The sequence below is a fragment of the Eublepharis macularius genome, chromosome 2 (genome assembly GCF_028583425.1).
Source record: "Eublepharis macularius isolate TG4126 chromosome 2, MPM_Emac_v1.0, whole genome shotgun sequence".
Taxonomy (NCBI): Eukaryota; Metazoa; Chordata; class Lepidosauria; order Squamata; family Eublepharidae; genus Eublepharis; species Eublepharis macularius.
In genome coordinates this window covers 147,804,733-147,830,060 of record NC_072791.1, presented here as the reverse complement: position 1 = coordinate 147,830,060, position 25,328 = coordinate 147,804,733, and the positions used below count along the sequence as shown (strand labels likewise).

Genomic DNA, 25,328 nt, shown 5'->3' with positions numbered 1-25,328 from the left:
TTTCCCTGTTTTTCCCTACTTTGCTGTGATCGTTCTCAAACCTGGTTTGGCACTATCTTTTTGGAAAGATAGCATTCAAAGTGCCTTTGGACAGGAGGACACACCCTATAGACAAGAAGGTTAAACCACTCTGTTGTACAGATCTGTACTGTTTTACTAGAACATTTCCTTTAACTTGTACCCTAAAGCATGTGTGGTGGTGGTGGGTGACCATTTACTTGCTCTCAGGTCAGACATCAGGCTTGAAGCCAGATAGGGAACTTATTTAACGCATAAGTGCTGACACACATTAGCTGTGATCCCGTGTCTCACGTGCCTAGCACTCTTTCCATAGTTAGCTACGGCTGATAAGTTTGTAGGCATGTGAGACCCTTTCTCTGGCCCATGCTGACAAAGGGAAGTTCTGTGTATAATTATATTGTGTAATCTCATTCCTTCTTTTTAGATGTGTGCTAAAGTACTTTTCTACTACCTTGCTCCCAATGTTTTTGGCTAGTCACTGAGTAATTAATCATTGTTACTTCAGTGTGTGTTGGCCTCAGCGCTCTCTAATGGCCTCAAAGGACATGCATGAACTTTGTACAGATACCCAAGAGAATCTCCTTGTAACCACTAAAGTTCAACAGAGGTTACTTTTACCTTTTCTCAGCTACACATCCTTTCCCCATTAGCCTGTGCTTTTTAAAGTAGATGCTGGGGTGATCATGCTTAAAAAACCAGCCAAAATGGGCTCCCTCCTTTGTTACATGCAGTTGTGCTAACCAAGGCCCCCTACAGCAAACTCTAGTGTAATGGGATCATCCTTCTCAAACCAAGAGTGAACAGGATCAGAGAGATCATCTGTGTAATCCTCCTCCTAGCAGGGCAGCTGAACAGCTGTTTGAAAATGAAGCAAAATGATAAATCAGGATATTCTGGAATAGAAGAAAACTGGATCTCAGCCCCCCCCCCCCCAATTCTCTCAGTGTATGATTAGTTTGTCTCATTAAAAAGAAGCACCATACTATATTACTTGCTTGTCATGCAGCAGATATGTATACAATCATTCTATCAGCACTTCCTTGCTTGGGAATTAAGTTGAAAAGCAAGTGAAGACAGCAACTAAAGGGAAGAGGACAGAGCATTTTCCTTGGAGCATCTTCCTTGGGAAGAAAGAATAAAATGGTCAAGCCCCGGTTGCTAGCCTTTGTGATGGGGAGGGGGTTTATGAGAAAGTAGGAACAACACTAAGAAAATAAATAGAATTTGAAGATACATAATGAAATTGGGATCACGCAAGACAAATATTTCACACAAACCGATATACTTTACAGGATTTCTTTTCACAGGATATTCAGGTGACCATCAACATAAAAGTACTTTTATGATGCAATCCTAATCAGGTCTACTCAGTCTACTATTCTAGTCAATGACGCTTACTCCCAGGAAAATGTTTTTTTAGAATTGTGGTGTTAAAGGGCTAAACACATTTGATAAGAGTCTATTCCATGGCTATTAGACATGACAGGGAGAAATGAAATCTGCATGCTCAGGGGCAATTTTTTTCACATTGCTGTCATGTGTCACCTTTTTAAATATTTATTATGGCTAGTGGCCTCAAATGCTAGAAGTGGTCCAGGCCTCTTGGAACCTATGAGGTGGTCTGTGTGGCAGCACGGGGCATCTGACTTGTTGCTTTTTGCTGTGGCAAATCCATCTCTTCAGTTGTGTTTTGGCTGGGTGAAAAACTCTCGCCAGTTAATGTCTAGTGCAGGATGGGTGTTACTGGATAAGAGCTGAGGAAGCACTGCTCTCAGTTGGCTATGGATACGTTTGCATAGTTTGGGGCTGTATCATCAGCCTCAAGGTACAATCTGTTGCAAAATATGAAGTAATTATGGGTGAGGAAAAAGTAGATACGGATGATGTTTTTGATGACTTAAAGTCCCTGATGGTATACAAAACCTCAGCAACGTTAGTATCCACCCATTATTATTTCTCTCTCAAGGTCCTTGGGTAGTAGGTTTTTCTTTGCTTACAGACATCCTCCTTATGCTTTTATGTTAGCATAAAATTGGAGGCAGAGGAAATGAGGAAGGAGAGGCTGCAGAATGGGGTGGTGCATGCATGCAGAAGTACAAGAAGTGCAGTATGAGTTTAAGCATATTTATTTAGAAGTTAGTCCCATGGAATTCATGGTTCTTGGGGGGAGGGGGGAAACCTCTGGTGGCACAGGAGAGGGGAAATACAAGAGAAATGGTGGCACAAAACTCTTCTGTTGACATTCTGTTGCCAGAGCAGATGCTTCTGCATTCACAACAGCAATGAAAAATAAAATGGCAAATCCTCACTGTGTGGTTGCAACCAGAAACTTTTGTGTTCCAAATACTACTCTGTCAGATGCATGATCTGATATGGGAGCTACCAGTGAGGCTATATGCTTTGGATGCAGTGTTTATTTGTTCCCTGCTCATAAAGCAAATTTCCAAAGTTCCTTTTACACTGGAAGTTTACATTGAAACAATACTAAACTCTGCTGATGTTAAAAATACTTGTTTTCAAATAAATATGCTCAGGGTATTGTGCTGCAATAGAGCTCTATTCCATCAAAGGTTAATGTGACAATTTTTTTTATTAAATTTTTATTGGAATTAGAAATATTTTGTCATTTATAACAATCAAATTACTTTAATATTCCAGTTCTAACCCCCTCCCTCCCCCCCCCCCCGGTTTGTTGACTTCCAACAGTTTTCCAACCCTTTGTCTATTCTTCCCCTACTCATTTCAACTTATTTTGTCAATTAAACATATACTTTCACACTCTTCTAAGCTAATCTATTATAACACAGTACTAAGTCAATTTCCCTTCACTTATCAACTAACTAATACATTCCTGGCATGTTATTCAATAGTAATAATACTGGTAATATTCTCAATATCCTGTACTCTAACTTATTCATTCTAATGTCATCAATATGGGACAAACAATTTATCCCTCCCTATACATAACTTGAGTACTCATAAGTGATGAATACATTTATAAGTCAACCAATTTAACTTATACTCTATATGTTACTCTTTACTTCCTCTTATATCTCTTATATATATCTTATCTTTATAACATAAAGTCAATCAATTTGACTCATATTCTACACATTTCTAAATATACCTATAAACACAATATACGTTCGACATAAGTCAATCAATTTGACCCATGTTCTGCACATTTCTAAATATCGCTATAACCAAAAATACCTTCAGCATAAGTCAATCAATTTAACCTATATTCTATATGCTACTTCTCATTCCCCCCCTTCTTGTATTCATGAATTTTAATTCTGTTAATTCTCAATTACACCCCTATCTGCCAGCAACATAATTAATTAATTAATTTCTATTCTTATATATCACATAATAACTATTACTTAATACTGTATAGAATAATCAAAGGGTTAATGTGACAATTGACAGCTCAGTCCTGCCAGCAAGGCATACTTGGGCTGAGACATTCTTACTTCCAGTTGTTTTATCAAGGCTATTCAGCTAAGAGAGTGGCACTAATTAATTTCAGAATTGGGAGGGGGGAGAAATGAGCAATGGTGTGATAAGTCTGGAAGATTCCCTGAAGCAGAGCATTCCATTGGATAACACCAGTCAGCAGGTAGAGCAATCAAAATGTATAATTGGCCTAGATTCAGTGCTTTGGCATCCTGCACATATCTTTTAATTCCAGTTGTTGAGGTCTTGTGCTACAGCCTACTATAGACTGCTGGCCTGGAACAGTAATAATAATAACATTCAATTTATATACTGCCCTTCAGGACAACTTAATGCCCACTCAGAGTGGTTCACAAAGTATGCTATTATTAGCCCCACAACAAAACACCCTGTGAGGTGGGTGGGGCTGAGAGAGCTCCAAAGAATTGTGACTAGCCCAAGGTCACCCAGCTGGCTTCAAGTGGAGAAGTGGGGAATCAAACCTGGCTCTCCAGATTAGAGTCCTGTGCTCTTAACCACTACATCAAACAAGCTAGAAGTGAATGTTTTTAAAGAGTAGAGACTGAGAGCTTTGGGGAATGGCTGTTTAAAAAGAGGGAGAGACCAAACAGCCCAAGAATGCCTCTGTGGGGGGAAGAAAAGCTCCTCCTTTCCCTCTCAAGTCATTTCCCATGTCAAAAGAGCAGGGAGAGGGGCAGTTCTTCCTGCCTATTTTTATTGATCCACATGCACAGAATACTCCACGTGGAGCAGAGCAGAAAGAACAGGGGAAAAAACTCCCGTCTTATTTTGATGGGGCTTGAGGGGGGAGGAAGAAACACTTCCTCGCTTCCGCAGAGGTAATCTCAGGCCATTTGGGCTCAACTTTATTTTTTAACAGCTTTATTTTTTAACAGCCATTCCTCAAAGCTGCTGAACCCAGACCCAGCTCTTTAAAAACCTGCTTGTTTAGTTTGACCCTTTCGAAGTGGATGTCCAGCTCAGCTCCAGGCACCATCTGTAATAACTGGACTAGATAAGTGTGTTTTTTTAACTGCTTCAGATCTGCTGAGACTTGTACTGATTTTATTTTAGCTACTTAATTGAATACTTAGTGAAGTTTATATTTTCATACAGAAGTCTGTTACTTTTGAGTAAGACCACCTTAGAAGCCAGCAGAAGTTGTCTGGTGACTTTGCCAGAGTTTCTAAGGGAGAAAAGGGGTTCCTCTGGTTTTCAGGCATGGAGAATCAGGGGAGCAATGACAAACCCCCATGCCCCTCTTGGAGCTTAGGCCCTGCAGCTTACTAGAACAAGGTTCCCTTCTGATGCTTACAACTGAATCCCATAATTTATAAATAGTGATCAGAGAAAAAAGAGCACAAAGGTGATAAAGCTGTGCTCAGTTCTATCACTTTTCACAGTTACTGATGTCCAGAATCAAGGTTAGAAGAGATTCCTCATGTTGCCAATGAAACCAGGGTCAGGGAGATCTGGGTTCAAATCCCACTCAGCCAAAAACTTAACTAAAAGCAAATTATTCAAAAAGGCTTTTGTATTGTAGGGAGAGTTTCTCAGATGCTTTGCTAATTAGTTAAGGACCATAGACTTCACCACTATGTTGTCTTACGAACTACCTGTTATCTTAAATATGTGCTTCTATGAGCTACTTGGGCTTCATGTGGTCTAATGTCAGCCCTAGAATTGCTTATGTTCCCTTTCAACATTTCTTCAACTCTGTATTGGATTCTTACTAAAGTTATGTCTTTGTAAAATTGTGTTTATTTACCCTATGGCATTGTTTATGGAAATGTCCTTGAAATTGACTGTACTAATCTCACACTGTAATCCGCCTTGAGTCTCAGTGAGAACGTTAGACTATAAATGACATAAATAAATAAATAAATGACCTTGGGCCAGTTATTCTAATGTCCACCTGATGAACAATTCTGAAAAACCTGAAAGTTTGCCCATTGTTCTGTCGTTTTGATTGATGTCAAGAAAGGGTATTCATGTATTTTCCTTTGGATAAATGTGGCTTCTTTCTAATTGACATTACCGTTGTACACAAGTTGCAGGAGCTTCAGTGCAGTTATAAGAAGAGTTGCACTTTCTCAATCGATGGATTTAGAAGAGTAACTCTTTTTAAGATTGCATTGTCGAAGCCCTGTTGTCATGTGTGAGAACGTCTAAACGTGAAGCGATGGGCCGCAGACATGTGGCGAGGGAAAGCATTCTGTATATGCTCACCTACTGTTGTGGGACGCAGCGCCGCCACAACCTCTGCTGCAGTAATAACTGACGCGAATGAAACCGTACCGAGCTGGCTGAAGTGGCCAGAAAGCGTCACAGAAAGAGACTGCTCAGCTTCCATTGTATCTCGGCCTCTCTTTTCTGATTGGTAAGTCTCTGGAAAACGGGACGATCGCTATTTTTGATGTATATTATTGATGGAGCTACAGGAGTCTACACAGACACGCTTGTTTACTCGGAAGTAAGCCCCATTGAGCTCAATGGTGCTTACTCTTCAGTAAGTGCGTATAGGATTGCAGCCTAAAAAGTCTTTTATCTGACTGTGCTGCCTAAACATTCCTTCCTAGCTGGACTACAAATCCCAGCATCCTCCATTCTGTTTTGGTCCATAGGCCTCGTCACTACGTATCGCCTCCAATCGTGACGTAGAACACCTGCGCAAAACGAGTGAAGGTGACGGGGGTCGGCGAATGTGACTGGAGGTAGGGGTGGGGGACCCCGGTTGGTTTCTCTGCAGCGCGATGTTGGCCGTCCGACCTCTTTTGGTCCGCGGGGCCTGCGCTCAGGCTCGCTTCTTTTCAGCTGCTGCTCCAGAGTCGGTGAGTCTGTGCTGGGTTCGGCGCTCTTCCTTTTCTCGATGGACCGCGAAGAGAGCGGCGGTACGCCGCAGTGGATATGATGATGATGAAGAGGAGGTTCCCGCTTTTTTTTTTTTTTTAATGCCAAAGTAGTTTCGTGCCCTCCTTTAGTTGCCCTTCCTGGATTTCTGTGAGGGGCCTAGTTTCAGAAAGAGGTTTACTTTGTTCGCAGCGAACCTGCTACGGGCTCCCATCCAGTGCTGTCCGAAGTAGAATTATTACACCCTTCTAATGCCTTTAAAGTCAATGGACTTAGAAGGGTGTAACTCTGTTTACGATTACACTGTTAAGAGTACAGGATGCATAAGGTAATTAGTCTCAGATGAAGGCTGTTTCTTTTCCATAGGCACCCCCTAAGAAAACCCAGTTTGGCCCGCTCAAGGATGAGGATCGCATTTTCACAAATCTTTATGGGCGCCATGAGTGGAGGTGAGAGCTGAACAAATGTTCTGTGTTTTGCACACTCATGGGAAAATGTTTAGGGTACTGACAATACCTGTGATCTAGCAAAAGAAAGCAGTTATGCCAGAAAATAAACTCATAAGTAAAAAGTAGTCGCACTTTTAACAACTAAGTTGTTCATCGTTTTCCAGTATTTGCAGCCATTATACTAGGTACCTTTCCAAAGGTTAGGCTTCTTTGAAATTCACTGTACAGACTATCATTATGTAATCCGCCTTCAGCCTCAGTGAGAAAGGCAGACTATAAATGACATAAATAAGATAAAAATATAGGCATTTTGTTGTTTAAACCTACTGGAGAAAAACCAAGCAGTCTGTTTTCTGTAAGGTGCCAAGGCAGATGATGTGGCTCTTTGTTTACAAAATGGAATTTATTTGGGTGTTCCTTGTTACATAATCATTTTGTTGCCTTTAGGTTGAAAGGAGCTTTGAGCAGAGGTGACTGGTATAAAACCAAAGAAATCCTGCTGAAGGGTGTTGACTGGATCCTGAATGAGATTAAGACTTCTGGCTTGCGAGGCCGTGGTGGGGCTGGCTTCCCCACTGGCCTTAAATGGAGCTTCATGAATAAACCCCCAGATGGCAGGTATGTTACACTGGGGAGAAACTACAGTCAGATTTCAAGGAGTTTAACATTGTGCATGTGTAACCCCTGTGAGGTTAATTGGTTTAGCCCAGTGGGGTGGAGTCAGAAGCTAGAGGCAGGCTGCTGAGGAGGAGGGTGGTTGCAGGGGAGCTTAATAAATTATAAGATCTTATCACCTTGAATAAGGTGATATATATAATTCCCATACCAGATATATATAATTCCCATACCAGCTATAATTCCCAACCAGAAGCCTGGGGTACAGCTGCTTCAAATGCATGAGAGAGGACACATCATCACTTCTTGGATGCCTTTTCAAGGACATTGTTGATTTGGAGGGTTTTTTTTGTATGGTTGTACTTGAAAGTTAATTTTTTGTTAAAGTTGTATTTTATTAATTGTTAAAAGGTTTAAAAGGAAAAAAGTTGTTTCTTAAAATTTTGTGAAAGTTGCTTTCTAAGCCCTATAGAACCTATGTAAAGAGAAGTTACACATGCAGGCTCATGAAGCAGTTATCTGGAACTATGGTGATTGCTACTCTTGCTTTCTAAACCAGTTTGGTTGGGCAAGGACATCTACTCAGACTGATATAGGGGATTACAGTCAGGAGTCTTGTTTTCCAGTTTCAGTTTCCATTATTCAAGTGATGTAATTTAGCTCTTGGGAATGTCCATTTCTTAGAATCATCCTAGTGTAACTTTTTGATTTGCTTTCTCTAAAGAAGTTGGTTTTGTGAAGCACTAGTTGTAATTGAAAGCCTCCTGTGTCCTCCTTCATCTTCACTTGTCAAAAATAGAGGAGAGAGCAAGCTTGATAGTATCAGGTTCTGTGGTTGTGATTCTGTGTTGGATAATAGAAATTTAAATAATTAAAGGATGCTCAGATACACATCCTATTGCTAACTGTTTTCTAAGACCTAATTTTTGGAAGTTAATACTCTGTGGCCATTGTCTGAGGATAGGATTCTGAGCTGAATGGACTATTAGCTTGGTAATCTACACAGTGTGGAGTGGTATAATTATTCTTGTATTTCAGACCCAAATATTTAGTGGTGAATGCAGATGAGGGGGAGCCAGGAACCTGTAAGGACAGGGAGATCATGCGCCATGATCCCCACAAGCTGATAGAGGGCTGCCTTGTGGCAGGACGAGCTATGGGAGCACGAGCAGCCTACATCTACATTCGTGGAGAGTTCTATAATGAGGCCTCAAATTTGCAGGTGAGTTGCTACTCTCTTCATTGTACAAACATGAATGACCTTAAGGCAGGGGTGGGCAAATGGCGGCCCGCGGGCCGCATGCGGCCCGCTACAGAGTTTTTTGCGGCCCGCCAAGACAGTACACAACCTCGGCATCAGCGGCTCCTGTGGCTCCTGTTTCCTGGGAACATGTCCCTTTTTTTTGCTGCTGCACTCTCAGCGCGTCGCCCATCGCTCCCTGGCTCTGCCGCCCTGGGGCCACCTCTCCTGCGGCATGCTCGCCCAGCGTCCCTCACTCAGCCGCCTTCACTTTCTTGCCTCGCCGTCCCCAGCCAGCCCTCCTCGGCTCGCACACAACAATAAAAATACTGGAGCAGCCTCTACCTTGCTGGCTCTGCGTGCCTCTGTGTGTGCGTGAGCCTGTGTGTGCACTTGCCCCTGTGCCAGGCTGCTGCTGCTGGCAGCTTCGCCGCCGCCATCGCCGCCTCCTCCCCCCTCCCTCCCCGGTTCTCTCTGCTGGCCACATGGCCAATGAGAAGCAACTGGCTTCAGCGCAGCCCTTGCCTGGGTTAAGCAGCCGCCCGGCACCACCCAAAAGCAAAAAGCTGGGTTTAGCCGCCACCAGAGCCGGAAAGAGGCGCGCGGATGAGGTATCTCCCCCTGGCCATTGAGCCCTCGGGAAGAATTGGGCGGCTCGGCAGGTCTGGTTTATTGAAAGACGCGCAGAGACGGTGGGAATGCAGGGCTTGAAATAATTTTAATAAAACAAGTGTGGCAGTGCTTTGAGGATTGTGCACAGGGCGAGAGCCTCTTCCTAATGTGGAAAATGCCTTTGCAGACGAGGCCAGCCAAGCCCAGCAACGCTGTTCCAGCCCCCATTGTTCACGGTGCTTTGCACGGAGCCACCTGTTGGGAAATTAAGAGTCGCTGCGTTTAGGCGGTCGGGGATGCGTTTGTTTTTACTTCTCTCCAATTTGTGTGTCCAAAAATATCAGGCTGCATAGTGGAAATTGGGAAGGTCGCTGAGTACACAGTAACAGCAAGGATCAGTGCTGGGTCATTTGCAGAGCTGGCAAAGGTTTTTCCCCTCACCCTACAGGTCACTGAGCAAACTTGTTTTGTGTCCATGCACCAAAGCCTCCAGGAGTCCAGCCTGAGTGAGAAACAACAAGGGAGGGGAGGGATTCGAAGCACTGGCCCCTAGAAAGCTTCACAGGGAAAGAGGGATTCCAATGACTCACTCTGGGTTTTATAATTGAGATTGCATGAGAGGATGGAAACCTTATTCCTACCACTATTTTATTTAATTTATATTTATTGATTTTTATGATACAATTTATACCTTTTCTGAAATGCAAAGTTAACTATTGAATGCAATCATTTTAAAAGGTGTGGCCCTCCGCTAACCTCCGCTCCCACAAAGTGGCCCCCGAGCCAAAACAATTGCCCACCCCTGCCTTAAGGTCATACCTTGTGAGAGTTAATAGAGGAAGTGAGTTGATTCACCTCTTGCCTTGTGACATTGCTTATTGTCTTAAGTGACTCCTTGTACTTTTCTGTGGTTGGGAAGCCAGTAAGTGGAATGTTAAGGCTAGGTCTCAGCTGCATTCTTGGCTGTCTCCTTAGGTGGCGATCAAGGAGGCCTATGAGGCAGGACTGTTGGGCAAGAACGCTTGTGGCTCTGGCTATGACTTTGATGTCTTTGTGACAAGAGGGGCTGGTGCCTATATTTGCGGAGAGGAGACGGCACTTATTGAATCACTTGAGGGCAAGCAGGGCAAGCCACGCCTCAAACCACCTTTCCCAGCTGACGTGGGTATGCCCTCTTAAATGTTCCTTTTGTTATAAGCTGTGTGGGTTTGGCTTCTTTCCCTGTTCCGAATCTTGCCCCCAACTTCCCATCTTAGTTAGCGAAAGCATACTGATATGGTTCTTTTGGGAGCTTTGCTGTCTTTATTCTTGGCACATCACATCTGGGAAAGCTCAGACCTAAATCAGTACCTCTAGCAGAGACAGAAACATGACCTCCCATCTGGTTAAAAAAAATTCCTTTTAATATCACAGTTGTTGCTTCTGCTATCTTAAGTTTCATCCCAAATTACCAGTATTAACTGTTGTAAAACATCCTTCTTCTCTTCCCTTTCCCAATATGTTTATCTAGTGGCTAGCAAAACAGGGTAGTTAAAGCTAGCTTTTGATTTTCTTTCTGTCTCTAGGGGTTTTTGGTTGTCCAACCACAGTGGCAAATGTGGAGACTGTTGCTGTGGCCCCCACCATATGCCGTCGAGGAGGAGCCTGGTTTGCTAGCTTTGGGCGTGAGCGCAACTCTGGAACCAAGCTCTTCAATATCTCAGGCCATGTAAACACCCCTTGCACGGTGGAAGAGGAGATGTCAATACCATTGCGTGACCTGATTGAGAGACATGCCGGTAAGAGTTGTGGTTATTACTCACCACAAGGAAGAAGTCTTCAGTCCTTTTTCTGTTGTGTTCTGCAACAATTAACCCACTGAGCCAGGCCCAATTGTCTGTCCCCTATCTTTTTAACAGGGGGTGTGAGAGGTGGCTGGGATAACCTGCTTGCTGTGATTCCTGGAGGTTCATCCACTCCTCTCATCCCTAAGTCTGTGTGTGAGACGGTGCCAATGGACTTTGATGGACTGATACAAGCACAGACTGGACTTGGCACAGCAGCTCTCATTGTCATGGACAAATCGGTAAGGATAGTCCCTTGACCCTTCCTCCTCTTTGCTCCTCTTCCAGGGTTCTTTACCATCTCTTCCTTCCTCAGACAGATATAGTTCGAGCCATCGCCCGCCTCATTGAATTCTACAAGCATGAGAGCTGTGGGCAATGTACTCCATGCCGGGAAGGTGAGTGTGAAGGCCTAATGCTACTGCAGAAATATTCCTTCACAGTTGAGAAGGAATTTAAATCTCAGTTTCTTGTGTTTCCGCTGGATAAGCTTTCTGTCGTACATAATAACTCTACTTAACATGAATTTTCATGTTGGTATAAAACAGGAATCCACTGGCACTTACTAGCAAAATTTATTCCAGCATAAGCTTTCATGAGTCAGAGCTCACTTCATTCAGTGCCTAAATATAAATGCATCAGACCTGATTTATATACCCAGCAGAAAGATTGGGGAGAGGTAAGTTATAAAGAGAGGCTGCTTTCACACAAGATCCAGTCCAAAGAGTAATCAGTTCCTGCAGCATGTGATGTCTCCTTTCAGAACAGTTTCTTTTTCTTTCTGATATTTCAGGCCACATGCAGCATGTCAACCATGAGCTTGGACAGAGCTTGGTGTAGAACATGTATGTGCCGCTACCTCACTTAAGTAACTGGGCAGTCTTAGGCCTCTATTGTTGTAGTTGAACTTAGAACTTTAAACCAGAACTCTTTTCAGTCTTTGGGATTGCAGAAAAATACCTGAAAATATGGGTGGCTTCTGCTGCAATTTTAAAAAAGGTGATGGAGCTTCACTAGCCCAACAGTTGGATTTCTTAAGGTAGTAGAATCTCTTCCCTCGCCATGATTCCCAAGTCCACTGCATTATGCTGTTGTATTGGCCTGAATGTATCCATGAAAGTAATATTAAAACAATTCCAAGTTTTACCCAGGATAGAGAAAAAATGCTGCCAGAGTATCCTATAAACATATGTCAAATTGTCTAATAGGAAAACAATTTTAAAGCACTATGGACAAAAGATGTTTAATGTTACTGCTCTAATTTATAAAAATGTAATATTTAATGAAATAAGGCACTATATAAATTGGGGAGTTGTAACTTGCCTGGGGTGCGCTCAGCAAGAGACCTCCAAACTCTGTATCCAAAGTCCATTTGATGCACCTTTCTATATTCTACATTGCTATGTTTTAGTGTATGTCCTATGTCTTCCCTTCACCCTCTCCCCAGGTACTGCCAGTTATTTCATAAATTCTGGACTTGCATTTGGCTCTTTGACTTAACTCCTTACAGGTGTGGACTGGATGAACAAGGTGATGTGGCGGTTTGTGAGAGGCAACGCACAAGTGGCAGAGATTGATGCACTATGGGAAATTAGCAAGCAGATTGAGGGCCATACCATCTGTGCCCTGGGAGATGGGGCTGCTTGGCCTGTACAGGTAATGTCCTGGGCTTCCTCTTCTTGCTTAGCTTAAGAAGAATAAGCTGAAGAATCTTGAGTACCTTATAACTTTGCAGTGGGAGGCCTAGAAGTGAACATGGGCAAGGGGAGAGAAGGAGTCCTGTAGGTAGATGTCCTTGTTACTCCTTGTGCTTGTTCCTTCATACAGGGATTGATTCGTCATTTCCGTCCAGAATTGGAGGAACGGATGAGACAATATCATGAGTCAAAAATGCAACAAGCATCTGGATGAAACACCCACTTCACTTTTGTACTTCAAGTGGGATCTTTTGCAGGCAGCGTGATCTATGTTTTGGCTTGCATATGTGGAAGAGTACATTACCTGATCGTTCAGGGTTTTGCTATATAAGTGTAGGTTGTAACCTACCTCTGTTCCTCTTGCCTTCTTTAATGGGGCAGATAAACTATTAAATGTTTATGACTTGGTTCTGGATTTTGTGTATTTCTGACAGTAAGGAAAACAAAGAAACAGACCAGATAGCTCTGCATAATGGCAATTACTACGATATTTCTTGGAGAACAGTAGAAGAAAGTTGTGCCTATTATCTTATTACTTTATTTTTTTTAAAGTATTGCATGCAGGATTTGGGGGCTTATACAAACCATTTCATCTGCTGAATGAATCTCTACCATATTGATTTCATACCTTTCAGCATTTGGAAGGAAGAAGCGACACTACTAAGCACTCTTTGAAGAATATGTATCCCTAAGCCTTGTGCACATTCAACTGTTGTCATCTATTTTCAGTCAGTGGAAAATTCACTGGGAAACAAGAGAGGAGAACTTTGGCTTTTATGTTTCTTAGGGATGAAGGGAAAGGGCAGAAAAGGAACTTGATGTATACACAGCATAATTTCTGTGTTGCCTTTAGTAAAATGAGCTATACTTTGCCTTTGTGTGAATACCTGGGTTTCTGAATCAGCAAGAGCTACTTTGAAAGAGTTACTGCATGGCTGGGACTTTACTCAATAAACTGACCTGAACCAGTTCAGCTAGCTCCTATCTTCTCAGAAGCAAATGACATAGTTTGTGATAATGTAACTATGGCCTAGTATGCCATAGTTTTGCGTCTTGCTGCCTTTCTTGTAAGAAGTTCAGACTGCTACAGAATGCTGAGAGTACACACTAGTTTCTTCTCTCACAGGGATGTTTCAAGACTTTTGAGTGAGAATGGCGTAAGCTTATCGGGGAGCTCTGTGGATGAGTGGGGAATTTGAATCCAGGTCTTCTAAGGCCCTTGTCCTAACATTAACCACTCCATTCTGTTTGCTGTTGTTTCAGTCCCCTCAGATAACTGGAACTCTGAATAAACTTCAGAAATTTTAAATTTGTAAGAATGATTTCCCCCCTCATCCTCAACAAGAACCCATGAGCAGGTAGGGATAAAATTAGCACATTATAGGTTATAATATTCTTGCTTAGTGGATTTTCATAAATGTAATCACTCAGTTCACAGTACAGTATCCTAGTCCTTAGACCAATTGCTATGGCATAAATCTCACTGTACATATGTGGATTGAGGACCGCTGGTGCTGCTCATCTGCAAGGCTTCATGCACAGATAAATGATCCAGTTAGAGTCTGAATTAGGGAAGTGGATTGGACCACACCAGAAACTGGAATACTTTCCTCTATCATGAAATTGAGTAAGGCCAGGAGAAATGTGGCATTTCCGTCACAAGAAGTTTATTACAACCGACCTCCTTTGGTTAGAATAGATTGCACTACTAAATATTGCAGAGAAGATCTATATTAAATACATATATTTGCAAATAGAAAGAGTGCATAGCCAAAAAAAGAAAGGATGGAGGAAGCAGAGCCATGCAAGTTGTATGATTTTTGTTAACGTTCAAGGCTGGGGTCTTGGTGTGTACCCCAGTCTTAAGTGGCAGAGTCCGAACGATCCGCTCGGCATATGTGACGTCACGTTTGCCAGCATTTCGCATTCTGCAGAGGCGCACCCACAAGGTTATACCTATCTCTTTCGCCACACCGACGCCTACGAGCGAATCACATTTGCTGGAGCAGCCGGGGGCGTGGCTTTGACGCCCCTCAGATCCCATTGGTGGGCTTGGGCGCTCGATCAATTTTTCGCTACCAGCGTTCTTGGATCAGAAGAACCGTCTGTCCGCTAAGGACCGCGTGGAAGGACCCGAAAATACAATTTTCACTGTCTTGCCTGGCGGAAGTGCGTCTTTTTAAGTAGGAACGCCGGCAGTTTGTCATTTGTTGAGGCAAGTTGGGAAGATTACCGGGGAGCCATCTTTGTTGAGGGGCTTGGGAAACATTTAACATTCCCTTCCGGGCCTGAACGTGCAACCTCAGACATGTTTACTCAGAAGTAAGTCCCATTTTATTCAACGGGGCTTACTCCCGGGTAAGCGTTCTTAGATGGCAGCCTTAGTGCGGTCATAACCAGGAGTCTGGCACAGCACTTCCAATACTACCACGTGCTGCTTCTAGCGAGCCCTTCCGGGAGCTTTATTTGTGCCCCAAGGCTCCTGGTTTTTTTGACGGCTTGCCTGCTCCCCTCCCTTCCGGTCTTTTACTGAGGAGGGGTCGTCTGGGGCGCTACTCGGGCCGCCCGCTTTCCCTGACTGCGGTGGCCATGCGCGGCGGTGTCTAACTGCTGTAGCCTCAGTCCCATGTGTGGCGCTTCCCCGGCCGCCAAATGTCTTGGGGCCGAACGCCTCTCGGGGAACTTTCCTCCTCAGTGGGGTGGAGCGCCGAGCTTTTGTCCAGCGGGCCGCTCGCTCCAAATCGCATGTCGCCAGGGCCGTTTTTTTTCTGGTTTCTGCACGCAAAATTCGAATCCAGATCAACTAGATTTCTAGGGTATGAGCTTTCGAGAATCAAGTTCCCTTTGTGAGGTATCTGGGAGCTTTGACTCTCGAAAGCTTATACCGTGAAAATCTCCCTAATCTTTAAGATAGATTCAGGTGGGTAGCCCTGTTGGTCTGCAGTAGAAGAGAAAGATTGTGGTCCAGTAGCATCAGTCCAGTAGATTGTGGTCCAGTAGCATCAGTCCAGTCCAGTAGTCTCACTGCAATAGTTCAACACTAACTATTGCACCATGTTCTTTTGCTACTGTAAATCCCAGAAATTCTTGGCCTTAATGTTTGGTTTGGAAGTTCTGCTGGCCTTGTCCTCAAGAGTGTGTTAAAGTATGTACTCATTGGATGAAATGGCCATGAGTCACTGGGAGGAAGAAGAGATTTGTTCCCAAACTGTGCATCCTCCTACAAAGAAAATATATGTTTGTTGTGGTTGTGTGTGTAAACGAGCATGCCCACACTGTGTATGCATCCCTACATGCATACTACATGCATATTGTGTATGCATACTACAGCTCTGGCAACTCCAACATTTAGCTCTGTGTTCCTGAACATTCTTTGGGGATCTCTCTTACTTTTATGTTTACTTTTGTGTTTATCCTTCTCAGCTACATGATGTACAAAAGTTAAAATGGGTGCTATTTTTCCCCATCAAAGCAGCTTTTCCAGCTGAATTTCTGCTCATCTTACAGCGTACTATTTATAGGATGCCCCACTGGCAGAAAGGATATATTTACTGTATATATGCAGTTTTTGTTCTAGCTCTCCTATCTAAACAGGTATTTGCCAGTGGAAGGAGGGCTGTAGAATGAAGCTACTTAAATACTACTTCTACACCCTGTCTTTTTCGTTTTCTGCCTGAATGACCCCCTGCTGAATTTTGCATTCATTCATTTTATTTTAGAGTATTCAGAAACCCTTACAAGCATGTCTGAAATACATACATCTGATGTATTTTAACTGCTGATGCTTTGTATTCAACATCAGTAGCAGCCATTTTTGCTAGAAGTGACTTTGGGTGTAATCCAGCCAAAGTTAACCACATTTAAGTTGTATTGACTTCTACTCCTCACAGTGAAATTATCAATGGGGCTGAATGCCAAGTTAATGTGAAGTCAGAAGTTTAGACAGCTTTGTCCAAACCAAATAGAAACAGGTGTGGGAGAGAGGGAAGGAGCTTAAAAGTGGGAGTATGGACTATTTTGTGTGTGATTTGTTTCCCCGTAGCCCCCCGCAGCTTCTCTACCTAATTTTTTCCTTTTTGATTGAGTGAGCTCCAGTATTGGAAGTACATTCGGTACCTGGGGTGGTGGTCCACTCATATATCCCTTTCTCTTCAAACATTCCTCACCCCATTTATATGTGATCAGAGCTAGAGAAGTAAAAATTTCTAGAGATTTTGAAGCTATGGGGGAAATCCCTTTGCGGGGGCGGTTGGGGATGGAAATTTTAGAATAATTGATTTATAGCCAACTCTTTCTTTCTTACCAAGTCTAAGTGTGTTTAGCCTAAACTGTATTAATATAATATTTAGAAATATTTATAAATGTAAATGTCTCAATTTACTGCAAATGCACCAAATGAAAGAGAGTGGCAAATTACTACAGCCTCTGCAACCAGTTTTTCCTAGTTTTTGCCATATGTGAAATAAAAATTGAAAATAGAAAACAAGTTTTATGGTAAAGAAAATAAAGTGATGTTTGGATAGAAAGCATTAAAGAGTCATAATAGGACTAACACTTCATAACTTTGAAAACTTTGAATTGTTCAGTAATGTGTTATTGCCAGACACATAGCATATCCAGTATAGACAAAATTATTCACATTTTAACAATATATACTTGAAAGCATGCAGTGTACATGCGAATTATTTTCAGATGCTGTAGACTGTCTTACTTTAAAATCTTCAAACTATTTTCTGATTGAGTAAACCCTTGTCTTAAAAAGCATTTCACATGTTCTAAAAGCGAAAACATTTTAGAGGACTATTTTCCAGTATTCATCGTTTTCCATTTTTTCACCTAAAAAACTGGGGAAAGACTTTGAGGGGAAAAAAATAAAAACTCACTTCTCTCCAAGCCTTCACATTTCTAATTAGGACATCTGTTTAAAACCTCAGAATTGTGCCATCGCTCCTAGGTTTTTTAAAATTAAATGGGTTTCACTTAGCCACAAATCTGCAATTTAGATAAATTGAAATTGCACTAATAATCCCTGTGGTTTAAGAGGAGTATATGCAGTTTTTGCTAGGCATATAGTTTACATGCCTAGTTATATGTACAGTGTTAAGGTAATAGATTGCAAAACCAGTATTCCTTCTCTCCCTTAAGGAAGGAGAAGAGCTTAAGATTTACACTAATTCCAGAAAATTGCATGTTTTGGGTCATTCCGCCTTCAAATATGTTTTCTCTTGACACGGTGTTCTGGTTTGAGATTGTTATAGGTGCTGTAGTTAACATCTTAGGTAGTGTAACTTGATGAACAAATATCAATCTGGAGAAGAAAACACCAAAATGTTAATTGCAATGCTTCGGGAGTGTCTGCCCAAAACTACATTTGGTAGACAGCAGTACAAAAGAGGTTAAAACCTGGAGCAGGGTGGGGACCCCTTGCTGCCAGTGGGTGCTTCCTACCACTATTCAGCTCACTGGCAGGAGAAAAATGAGTGAGAAACTTGAGGGATTGGACATGTGATCTGATGCATTGACATCACTCCCTGTGCACCCAGAAATGACATCAGCACATCACCAGGGATGATCTACCATTTGGGGAAAACTCTGGGGTTAAACTATAAGAGTTCTGTCAAATACTAGAACATCCCTGGCATCCCCCAGCAACATGCTGATGTCAGTTCTGGGCACACAGGCAGTGATGTCAGTGCATCAGCAGTGACATCATTACATTGCTGGTGAGCCCACCCCCCTCAGTAAGTCTCCCTGCTAGTTGCCTAGCCCTGCCTGACACCATAAGGTATAAGGTTAGGGAAAATGGCTGCCATGATGTGAACCAGAAAATCTGTATTTTCCTACCCACACAGCAGCCACACAGCAGTTAGTGAGATCTTTCCCAAAACATTGGAGCAAAGCAGGTTTGAGAAAGATTGGAGAAAAGACAGGGAAACCCCCAGAGATGCACAAATGCACCACAATGCTGTGGAGAAACAGGAAGAAAAGCTCACTTTCAAAAAGCATTGAACTCAAGGCAGATAATGCCTTAGGCGCCACCCGCACCCCAGTTCTGCTGTCTTGAGGATATGCCATCTCTCTCAGCCCTCATTGCCCTGATGACCAGCCTGATATGGTTGACTGCTCCCTGCTCTGCTGGTCAAGAGGTACCTCAGGGCTTTTGCTGTCACTGCCAAACAGCTGGTCTCTGCTGACATTTCTCTGCCCCCCCCCTGTGAAAACTGACTGTGTCTTCCTCCTGTGCACCACCCAGCATGTCCATGCCTTCAAAGAGTGGTGGATCCTGGAAACTGTTGTCTCTCCCCCCCCCCTTTTTTTTTTGCTGAGTCAAGCTTATTTCTGACAGAGGACTTCTCTTTTTCCCTTTGTGCTCTAGCAGACATCTGTATATCATGGCCAAGCAGTAAAAGTATTACTGGACTGAGGAATAGGAGGTGAGTTGGAGTTGATAATGAGTAACCATATGGTTGTAAATATTAAAGCTCTCTGGCTCATGTGCACTCCTGGGATGCTGACTGAGGCTTCTTTATGCTGATCAGCTGCTTGCTTTCATACCTCTGGCTCAGCTTCACTGGAAAGCAACTTTCTTTCCCCCGCTCCTCTACAGGGCATTATGTTTCCAGCTTTTTGTCACCTTTGCAATGGTATACTCCCTACACCTGTTGCCAAAGTGGGCCCGATACGCAGATACTTATCCTGGGGAAATGAGCAACGGTGTCGCAGATTGCTAGAGGCATCCACCAGCCGCTACAGACAAGAGCCTGTGTCGGCAGCAGTTCTGGTGTCTCTGTGTTCTGTGGATGGGGTTCCAGCTATCTTGTACACTCTGCGTTCCAGCACCATGACTGGCATGCACAAAGGAGATGTCAGGTATTGGGCAGCCCCAATCTTCGTTTCTGGTGCATTCAAACAGGCTGGAAACCTGCCTGGTTATGCTGTTCAGAAGTTCTGTTTGCTCCTTCCTGGCCTCTTTAACTCTCAGAGGCAAATAAATAGCCCTCAGTCCCAGTGCACGGTCCCCTGCTTTCTTAGAGCAGACTTTTCCTCCTCAAGTCTGCCACTGCCTTTCAGTTCCAATCACCCCAAGAGTCCCTTGACATTCTAATCCTGATTTTCCCCTTCAAAAGAACTTTGATTTGCTCATGCAGCTTCCCAGGTGGCAAGCGTGACAACTGTGACCAGGATGTTATTGCCACAGCACTCAGAGAAACTCATGAAGAACTGAACCTGCAACTAGGGGAGGACTGCATCTGGGGAGTCATGAAGCCTGTGCCTGACAGGGTAATGCCATATTGGTGTCCCAGTATCTTCTCGGATAGAATTACTCTTGGAAGGGTTTCTGCAAGGGGCTGGCAGTTTTTTTGGATCCTCGAAGAACAGAGTGATTATGGGGGAGGTAGAGGATTATCTGGAGCTGTGGTGTGGGTTATAAGGCTTGCCTAACAGGTAGAAGCCTTTGGGGAGGGGCTTGACAGAAGGATTTAGCAATTTTTTGGCTGTTCCTTGAAGAAAAAGCAAGGAAGGACTTTGAGTTCCTTGGTTTTTAACACTGGCTTCCTTTCAGAGAGGACTGACTGTTGCTCCTGTAGTTGCCAACCTGGGTCCTCTAGAATATCTGACCCTGAAGCCTAACTCCCAAGAGGTAAGTCAAATGCTGCCCTTCAATTTGAGGAACCTCACAGGAAATATTGATGCTCCTTGTACATCCTTTAATATTTACAATATGTTAATGATCTCCTTTCCTATGGGAACAAGGCTAAAGTGCTTTTCCTAACATAGTCTGTTAGTTGCAGTTTCCCATACTTACATGGAGAAACGGGCAGGTAGCTGAGAAATTAAGGCAGAAAGTCAGGCTGCTCGTTGACTTTGGAGAGGTAGTGTGAAAATCAAAGTGATGGGATGGTTAGAATTGCTAGAATGTTGGACTAAGATTCAACAGCCCCAAGGTCACATCCTCACTTAGCCATGAAGCACATTGGATTACTTTGGGCTAGCCACTCTCTCTGGACCCTTCCTCACAGGGCTGTTGTAGGGATAAAAGTGAGGAAGTGCAGATTGTATGTGCTGCCCTGAGTTCTTTTGTGAACGGGATAAAAGTGTGACTTGGTAGGGGTAAAAGCCAGATTTGAGGTTTTTAAAAATTATATATATATGTAATGCATACACTACCTACAGATTTTGATTTCTTAGGTTCTGTTACTGTTTACCCAAGACATTAATCACACCTGGTACTCCCTAAGGAACATAATGCACAATCAACCAGGCCAGCTTTGAATCTTCCAGCTTTGCACTGTGTGGGGGTGTTTGTCAGAGAGGCACACTCTCCAGTACCTTCATCTGTTTGAGGCATTTGTATGAGGGTCATCGATATGGTAGACCCCAAGGGTGGTATCCTCTACTGGGGCCTAACTAGATATGGTGGGGGTTGTGCCATGACTGCTATTGGCAGTATTAGTAAAAGGAAAGTGATAACATCAGATCAGACTTTCTTTTTATTAGACATTGTCATATAGATGTGGGGGAGACATGATTCAGGAGCAGCCACAAACTCTTGTACTATAATTAGGACTGAAATGTCTGATTGGAAGGTTTGTGAGTATTCCTGTGAGGGTGTTGGTATTGTGATTTTCTGTTCTTTTAACAGAAAACTTAAGACTTGTGAGAGGAAATCATTATTCTGTAGATGTGTTCTTCTACATAGTCCACTTATCTACACAATTTGATTTTCAGGTTGAGAGTGTCTTCACACTCTCCATTTCCCATTTGCTGCAAGAAGAAAACCAAGGCTACACAAACTTCTGCCACAAGGGACAATACAGTCACACACTGCCTGTCTTCCTGCATGGTCCTCACCGCATATGGGGTCTCACAGCAGTAATCACTGATTTGACTCTGGAATTGCTGGTTCCAGGAAAATACCATAGGTGGACTCGAAGATTGGCCACTCACTGACCTTTACCACCCATGTCTAAATGCTGGCTGTTAAGCTCTGTGACCCCCACCCCTTTCATGACGTCTGTCAAAAGACTTAGATATAGGTAGTCCCATCAACCAGATGCAATCCCCTTCCTGGTCACCAGCATCTTGGAAAATGCAGGCCAGTTTCATTTCACCTTCCTCTACAGAACAAAGAAATGTGTATAAAATATTATTAAGAGGATGGTGATCAGACTAGGTATTACCTATCCAGTTCTCCTTCCTATAGCTACTGTAGTGCCTATTTTTGAATAAAAATTGCACACACATTTGCAGGCCCTGTTCAGGTGTTTGTATTTGTATATGTTAGCAACAGAATTCAAAGGTGTCTAACCCAAAGAGATCCTAGCCCTGCATCCTAATTTTGTGTTTGGCACTGCTTATCTCAATGCTTTTAACTTGTCACTAAAATCAGCCATTGTACCAGAAGACTAGCAAATGTTACACCAATTTTTAAAAAGTAGTCCAGAGGGGAACCAGGAAAGTGCAGGCCAGTTAGCCTAATGTCTATCCTAGGGAATGTGGTGGAATGGAGTTCCGGAACCTCTTGAAAATGGTCACGTGGCTGGTGGCCCCACCCTTGATCTCCAGACAGAGGGGAGTTTAGATTGCCCTCCGTGAGATCAGGGGGTGGGGCCACCAGCCATGAGACCATTTTCTCCGAGGGCAACCCACTTAGTTCCACCACCTCTTTTCCCAGAAAAAAAGCCCTGGTAGAAACTGTAATCAAAGATAGATTTAATAGGCACATAGAGGAACAAAGCCTGGTGAGAGAAAATCAGCATGGCTTCTGCAAAGAGAAGTCTTACCTCACAAAACTTTGGAGTTCTTTGAGAAAGTGAGCAAGCACATAAATAACGGTGACACAGCAGGCATAAAGTTGGGCTTTCAAAAGGCTTTTGACAAAGTACCTCACCAAAGACTTCTGAGTAAGTTTAGCAGTCATGGAATACGAGAACAGATCCTTTTCTGGATTAAAAATTAGTTTAAATGACAGGAAGCATAGAGTAGGAATAAATTGACAGTTCTTGCAATGGAGGGAAGTTAGCTGTTGGATCAGTAATAGGGCTGGTGCTATTTAATTTGTTCAAAAATGATCTGGAATTGGGAGTGAACAAGGGCTTCCCTTGAACTTGATCCGGTGGTTACAACTGGTCCAAAATGCGGTGGCGTGTGTCATCACTGGAGTGCCTTCTAATGCACACATAACACCGGTATTGCGCAGGCTGCACTGGTTACCGGTGGAGTACCAGATCAGATTCAAGGTTTTGGTATTAACCTATAAAGCCCTATGCGGACTGGGACCGGTGTATCTGCAGGACTGCTTCTCCCTGTATGAGCCCCAGAGGACGCTTTGATCCAGCGACAAACAGCTGTTAATGGTCCCTGGCCCTGGGGAGGCCCGCCTAGCGTCAACCAGATCCAGGGCCTTTTTGGTCCTGGCTCCAACCTGGTGGAACGCTCTGTCTAAAGAGACCAGGGCCCAGCCAGGTTTGTTAACCTTCCGCCGGACCTGCAAGATGGAGGTGTTCCACCAGGTGTATGGTTGATGCTGGTTGGGCCTCCCAACCGGCCGACTAGAGGAAAACATTCCCTCCTACTAGAAGTATCTACCACCCAGCCTGTTAAATACTTTTGAAGATGGTTGGGTGGTGGTTTTTGGACAAGTCTGCTGTTGTATATTTTAAATATTTATGTGGTTTTATTGGTTTTAAAGCTATATGTATTTTAAATTACTATACTGATTGTAATCTGCCCTGAGCCTGCTGGTGTGGGATGGGCAGAATAGAAATTAAATAAATAAATCCGATTACAAAATTATTTAGAATGGTGAAAACCAAGGTTGACTGTGAAAAGTTCCAGGAGGTTCTCCACAAATTGGTGAGTGGGCAACAATGGGGAAAATGAAGTTCAGTATAGGTAAGTATAAAGGTGATGCACATTGGAACAAAAAATCCCAATAAGTTTAGGCTAATGGGGCCTGAATGTGTTGATGCTGAGAGGGTTCATAGTGGGTATCTCAATGAAAGTGTTAACCCAGCAGGCTGCAGCTGTGAAAAAGCAAACTCGGGGGGGGGGGGGATTATGAGGAAAAGGATTGAAAATAAAACAGCCAATATTATAATACCCCTGTATGCACCTGCTATTTTATATTTTTGTATGGTGCTTTTAAATGTTTTATATGGAATGTTTTAAATGTTTTTAATGCTGTTATCCACCCTGAGCCTGCTTGCGGGGAGGGCGGAATACAAATACGATAAAATAAAATAAATAAATAATAGATCTATGGTGTGGCCTCATTTGGAATACTGTGTGCAGTTTTGGTCACTGTATCTCAAAAAGGACATTGCAGAACTGAAAAAAGTGCAGAAGAAGGCAATCAAGATGATTAAGGGGTTTAAGCACCTTTCCTATGAGGAAAGGCTGAAGAGTTTGGAACTCTTCAGTTCAGAAAAGAGGTGACTAAGAGGTGGCATGAATGATAGAGATTTTTAAAATTATGCGCGAGGTACAAAGAGTAGACAGAGAACTTCCCCTTCTCCCAAAATATTAGAACTTGAGGGCATCCAATGAAGTTGCTGGGCAGTAAATTCAGGATGGACAAAAGCAAATACTTCTTTACTCAATGAGTCCTTTAAAATATGGAATTCACTGCCAGAGGATGAAGTGATGGCTAGGGGCATGCAATTCAGGATTCCAATTCAGAAAAAACACTCGAATTGGGCCTGATTCAGAAAGATTCAGGATTCCCGAATCAGGCCCAGCATTGCTGGCCTGATTTGGAAATACTGAATCAAAGCTTTCTGAAGCGATTTGGGTCACTTCAGAAAACTTCGGGTCAAGTGGGTGCAGCCCGCAGCACTTTTCTGGCTGTTTGCATGTGCAAACAGCCAGAAAAGTGCTGCTTGCTTTCAAACTTCCTGCCCTGCTGCTTTTTACCCCCTCCCGTGGTGGACAAAAGCAGTGAGGCGGGAAGTTTGAAAGCCACCCTTTTCATGCCAGTTACAAGTGAAAGGGGTGTTTTCAAACCCTATGCCACTTGCTTCAGCTGACAGGCGGGGCAGCTTCCTCCCCACCTGTCAGCTGAAGCAAGCAGCACGGGGATTGAAAGTTAAAACGCCCCTTTCCAAAGGGGCACTTTCAAACCCCATGCCTCTTGCTTCAGTTGACAGGTGGGGAAGCCTCCTACTCACCTGTCAGCTGATGCAAGTGGCTCGGGGGTTCTTAAAGCGCCCTGCTACTTACTTCACCTGATGGGAGGGGGGACAAGGAGGTTCCTTTTTCTCTCTCCTACCCCCCACGGGTGAAATAAGCAGCGGGGCTGGAAGTTGAACCCAACACTTTTCTTGCCGCTTGCAAGCAGAAGGAAAGTGTTGCTTTCCGGTGTACTCCAAATTTTTACAGAGCATGCCAAAACGGGTCAGTAAGCGATTTCTGAAGTTGCTTGCCGCTTTCGAAATCGCTTATTTCCGACTCGTTCTCCTGCTTCAGGAATTCTGTGGCAGGAAACCTGAATCTTTTTGTTGCACACACCTAGTGATGGCCACTAGCATAGACAGCTTTCAAAGGGGATTAAACAGATCCATAG

The 25,328-nt window shown here is 43.4% G+C and overlaps 2 protein-coding genes across 4 annotated transcripts; both read left to right on the top strand.

Annotated features, from left to right (window-relative positions):
- The first annotated feature begins 6,132 nt into the window (after positions 1 to 6,132).
- On the top strand, positions 6,133 to 13,171 carry NDUFV1 (NADH:ubiquinone oxidoreductase core subunit V1). Its single transcript, XM_054972671.1, has 10 exons — positions 6,133 to 6,308; positions 6,694 to 6,776; positions 7,224 to 7,394; positions 8,430 to 8,613; positions 10,219 to 10,408; positions 10,809 to 11,021; positions 11,142 to 11,308; positions 11,383 to 11,464; positions 12,577 to 12,722; positions 12,894 to 13,171. Exons 1-10 carry the CDS (start codon positions 6,231 to 6,233, stop codon positions 12,975 to 12,977), a joined length of 1,398 nt encoding a protein of 465 aa, XP_054828646.1. The 5' UTR covers positions 6,133 to 6,230; the 3' UTR covers positions 12,978 to 13,171.
- A 1,636-nt stretch (positions 13,172 to 14,807) lies between these two features.
- NUDT8 (nudix hydrolase 8) lies at positions 14,808 to 22,012 on the top strand. Of its 3 annotated transcripts, none has more exons than XM_054972674.1 (6): positions 14,808 to 14,932; positions 19,140 to 19,197; positions 19,371 to 19,633; positions 19,912 to 20,044; positions 20,328 to 20,405; positions 21,494 to 22,012. In XM_054972674.1, exons 3-6 carry the CDS (start codon positions 19,377 to 19,379, stop codon positions 21,713 to 21,715), a joined length of 690 nt encoding a protein of 229 aa, XP_054828649.1. In that variant the 5' UTR covers positions 14,808 to 14,932; positions 19,140 to 19,197; positions 19,371 to 19,376; the 3' UTR covers positions 21,716 to 22,012. The 3 variants fall into 3 exon arrangements, with proteins under 3 accessions (XP_054828649.1, XP_054828647.1, XP_054828648.1); XM_054972672.1 differs by having other exon boundaries at positions 14,808 to 14,978; positions 19,143 to 19,197; XM_054972673.1 differs by lacking the exon at positions 14,808 to 14,932 and adding an exon at positions 14,986 to 15,085.
- Positions 22,013 to 25,328: the final 3,316 nt, after the last annotated feature.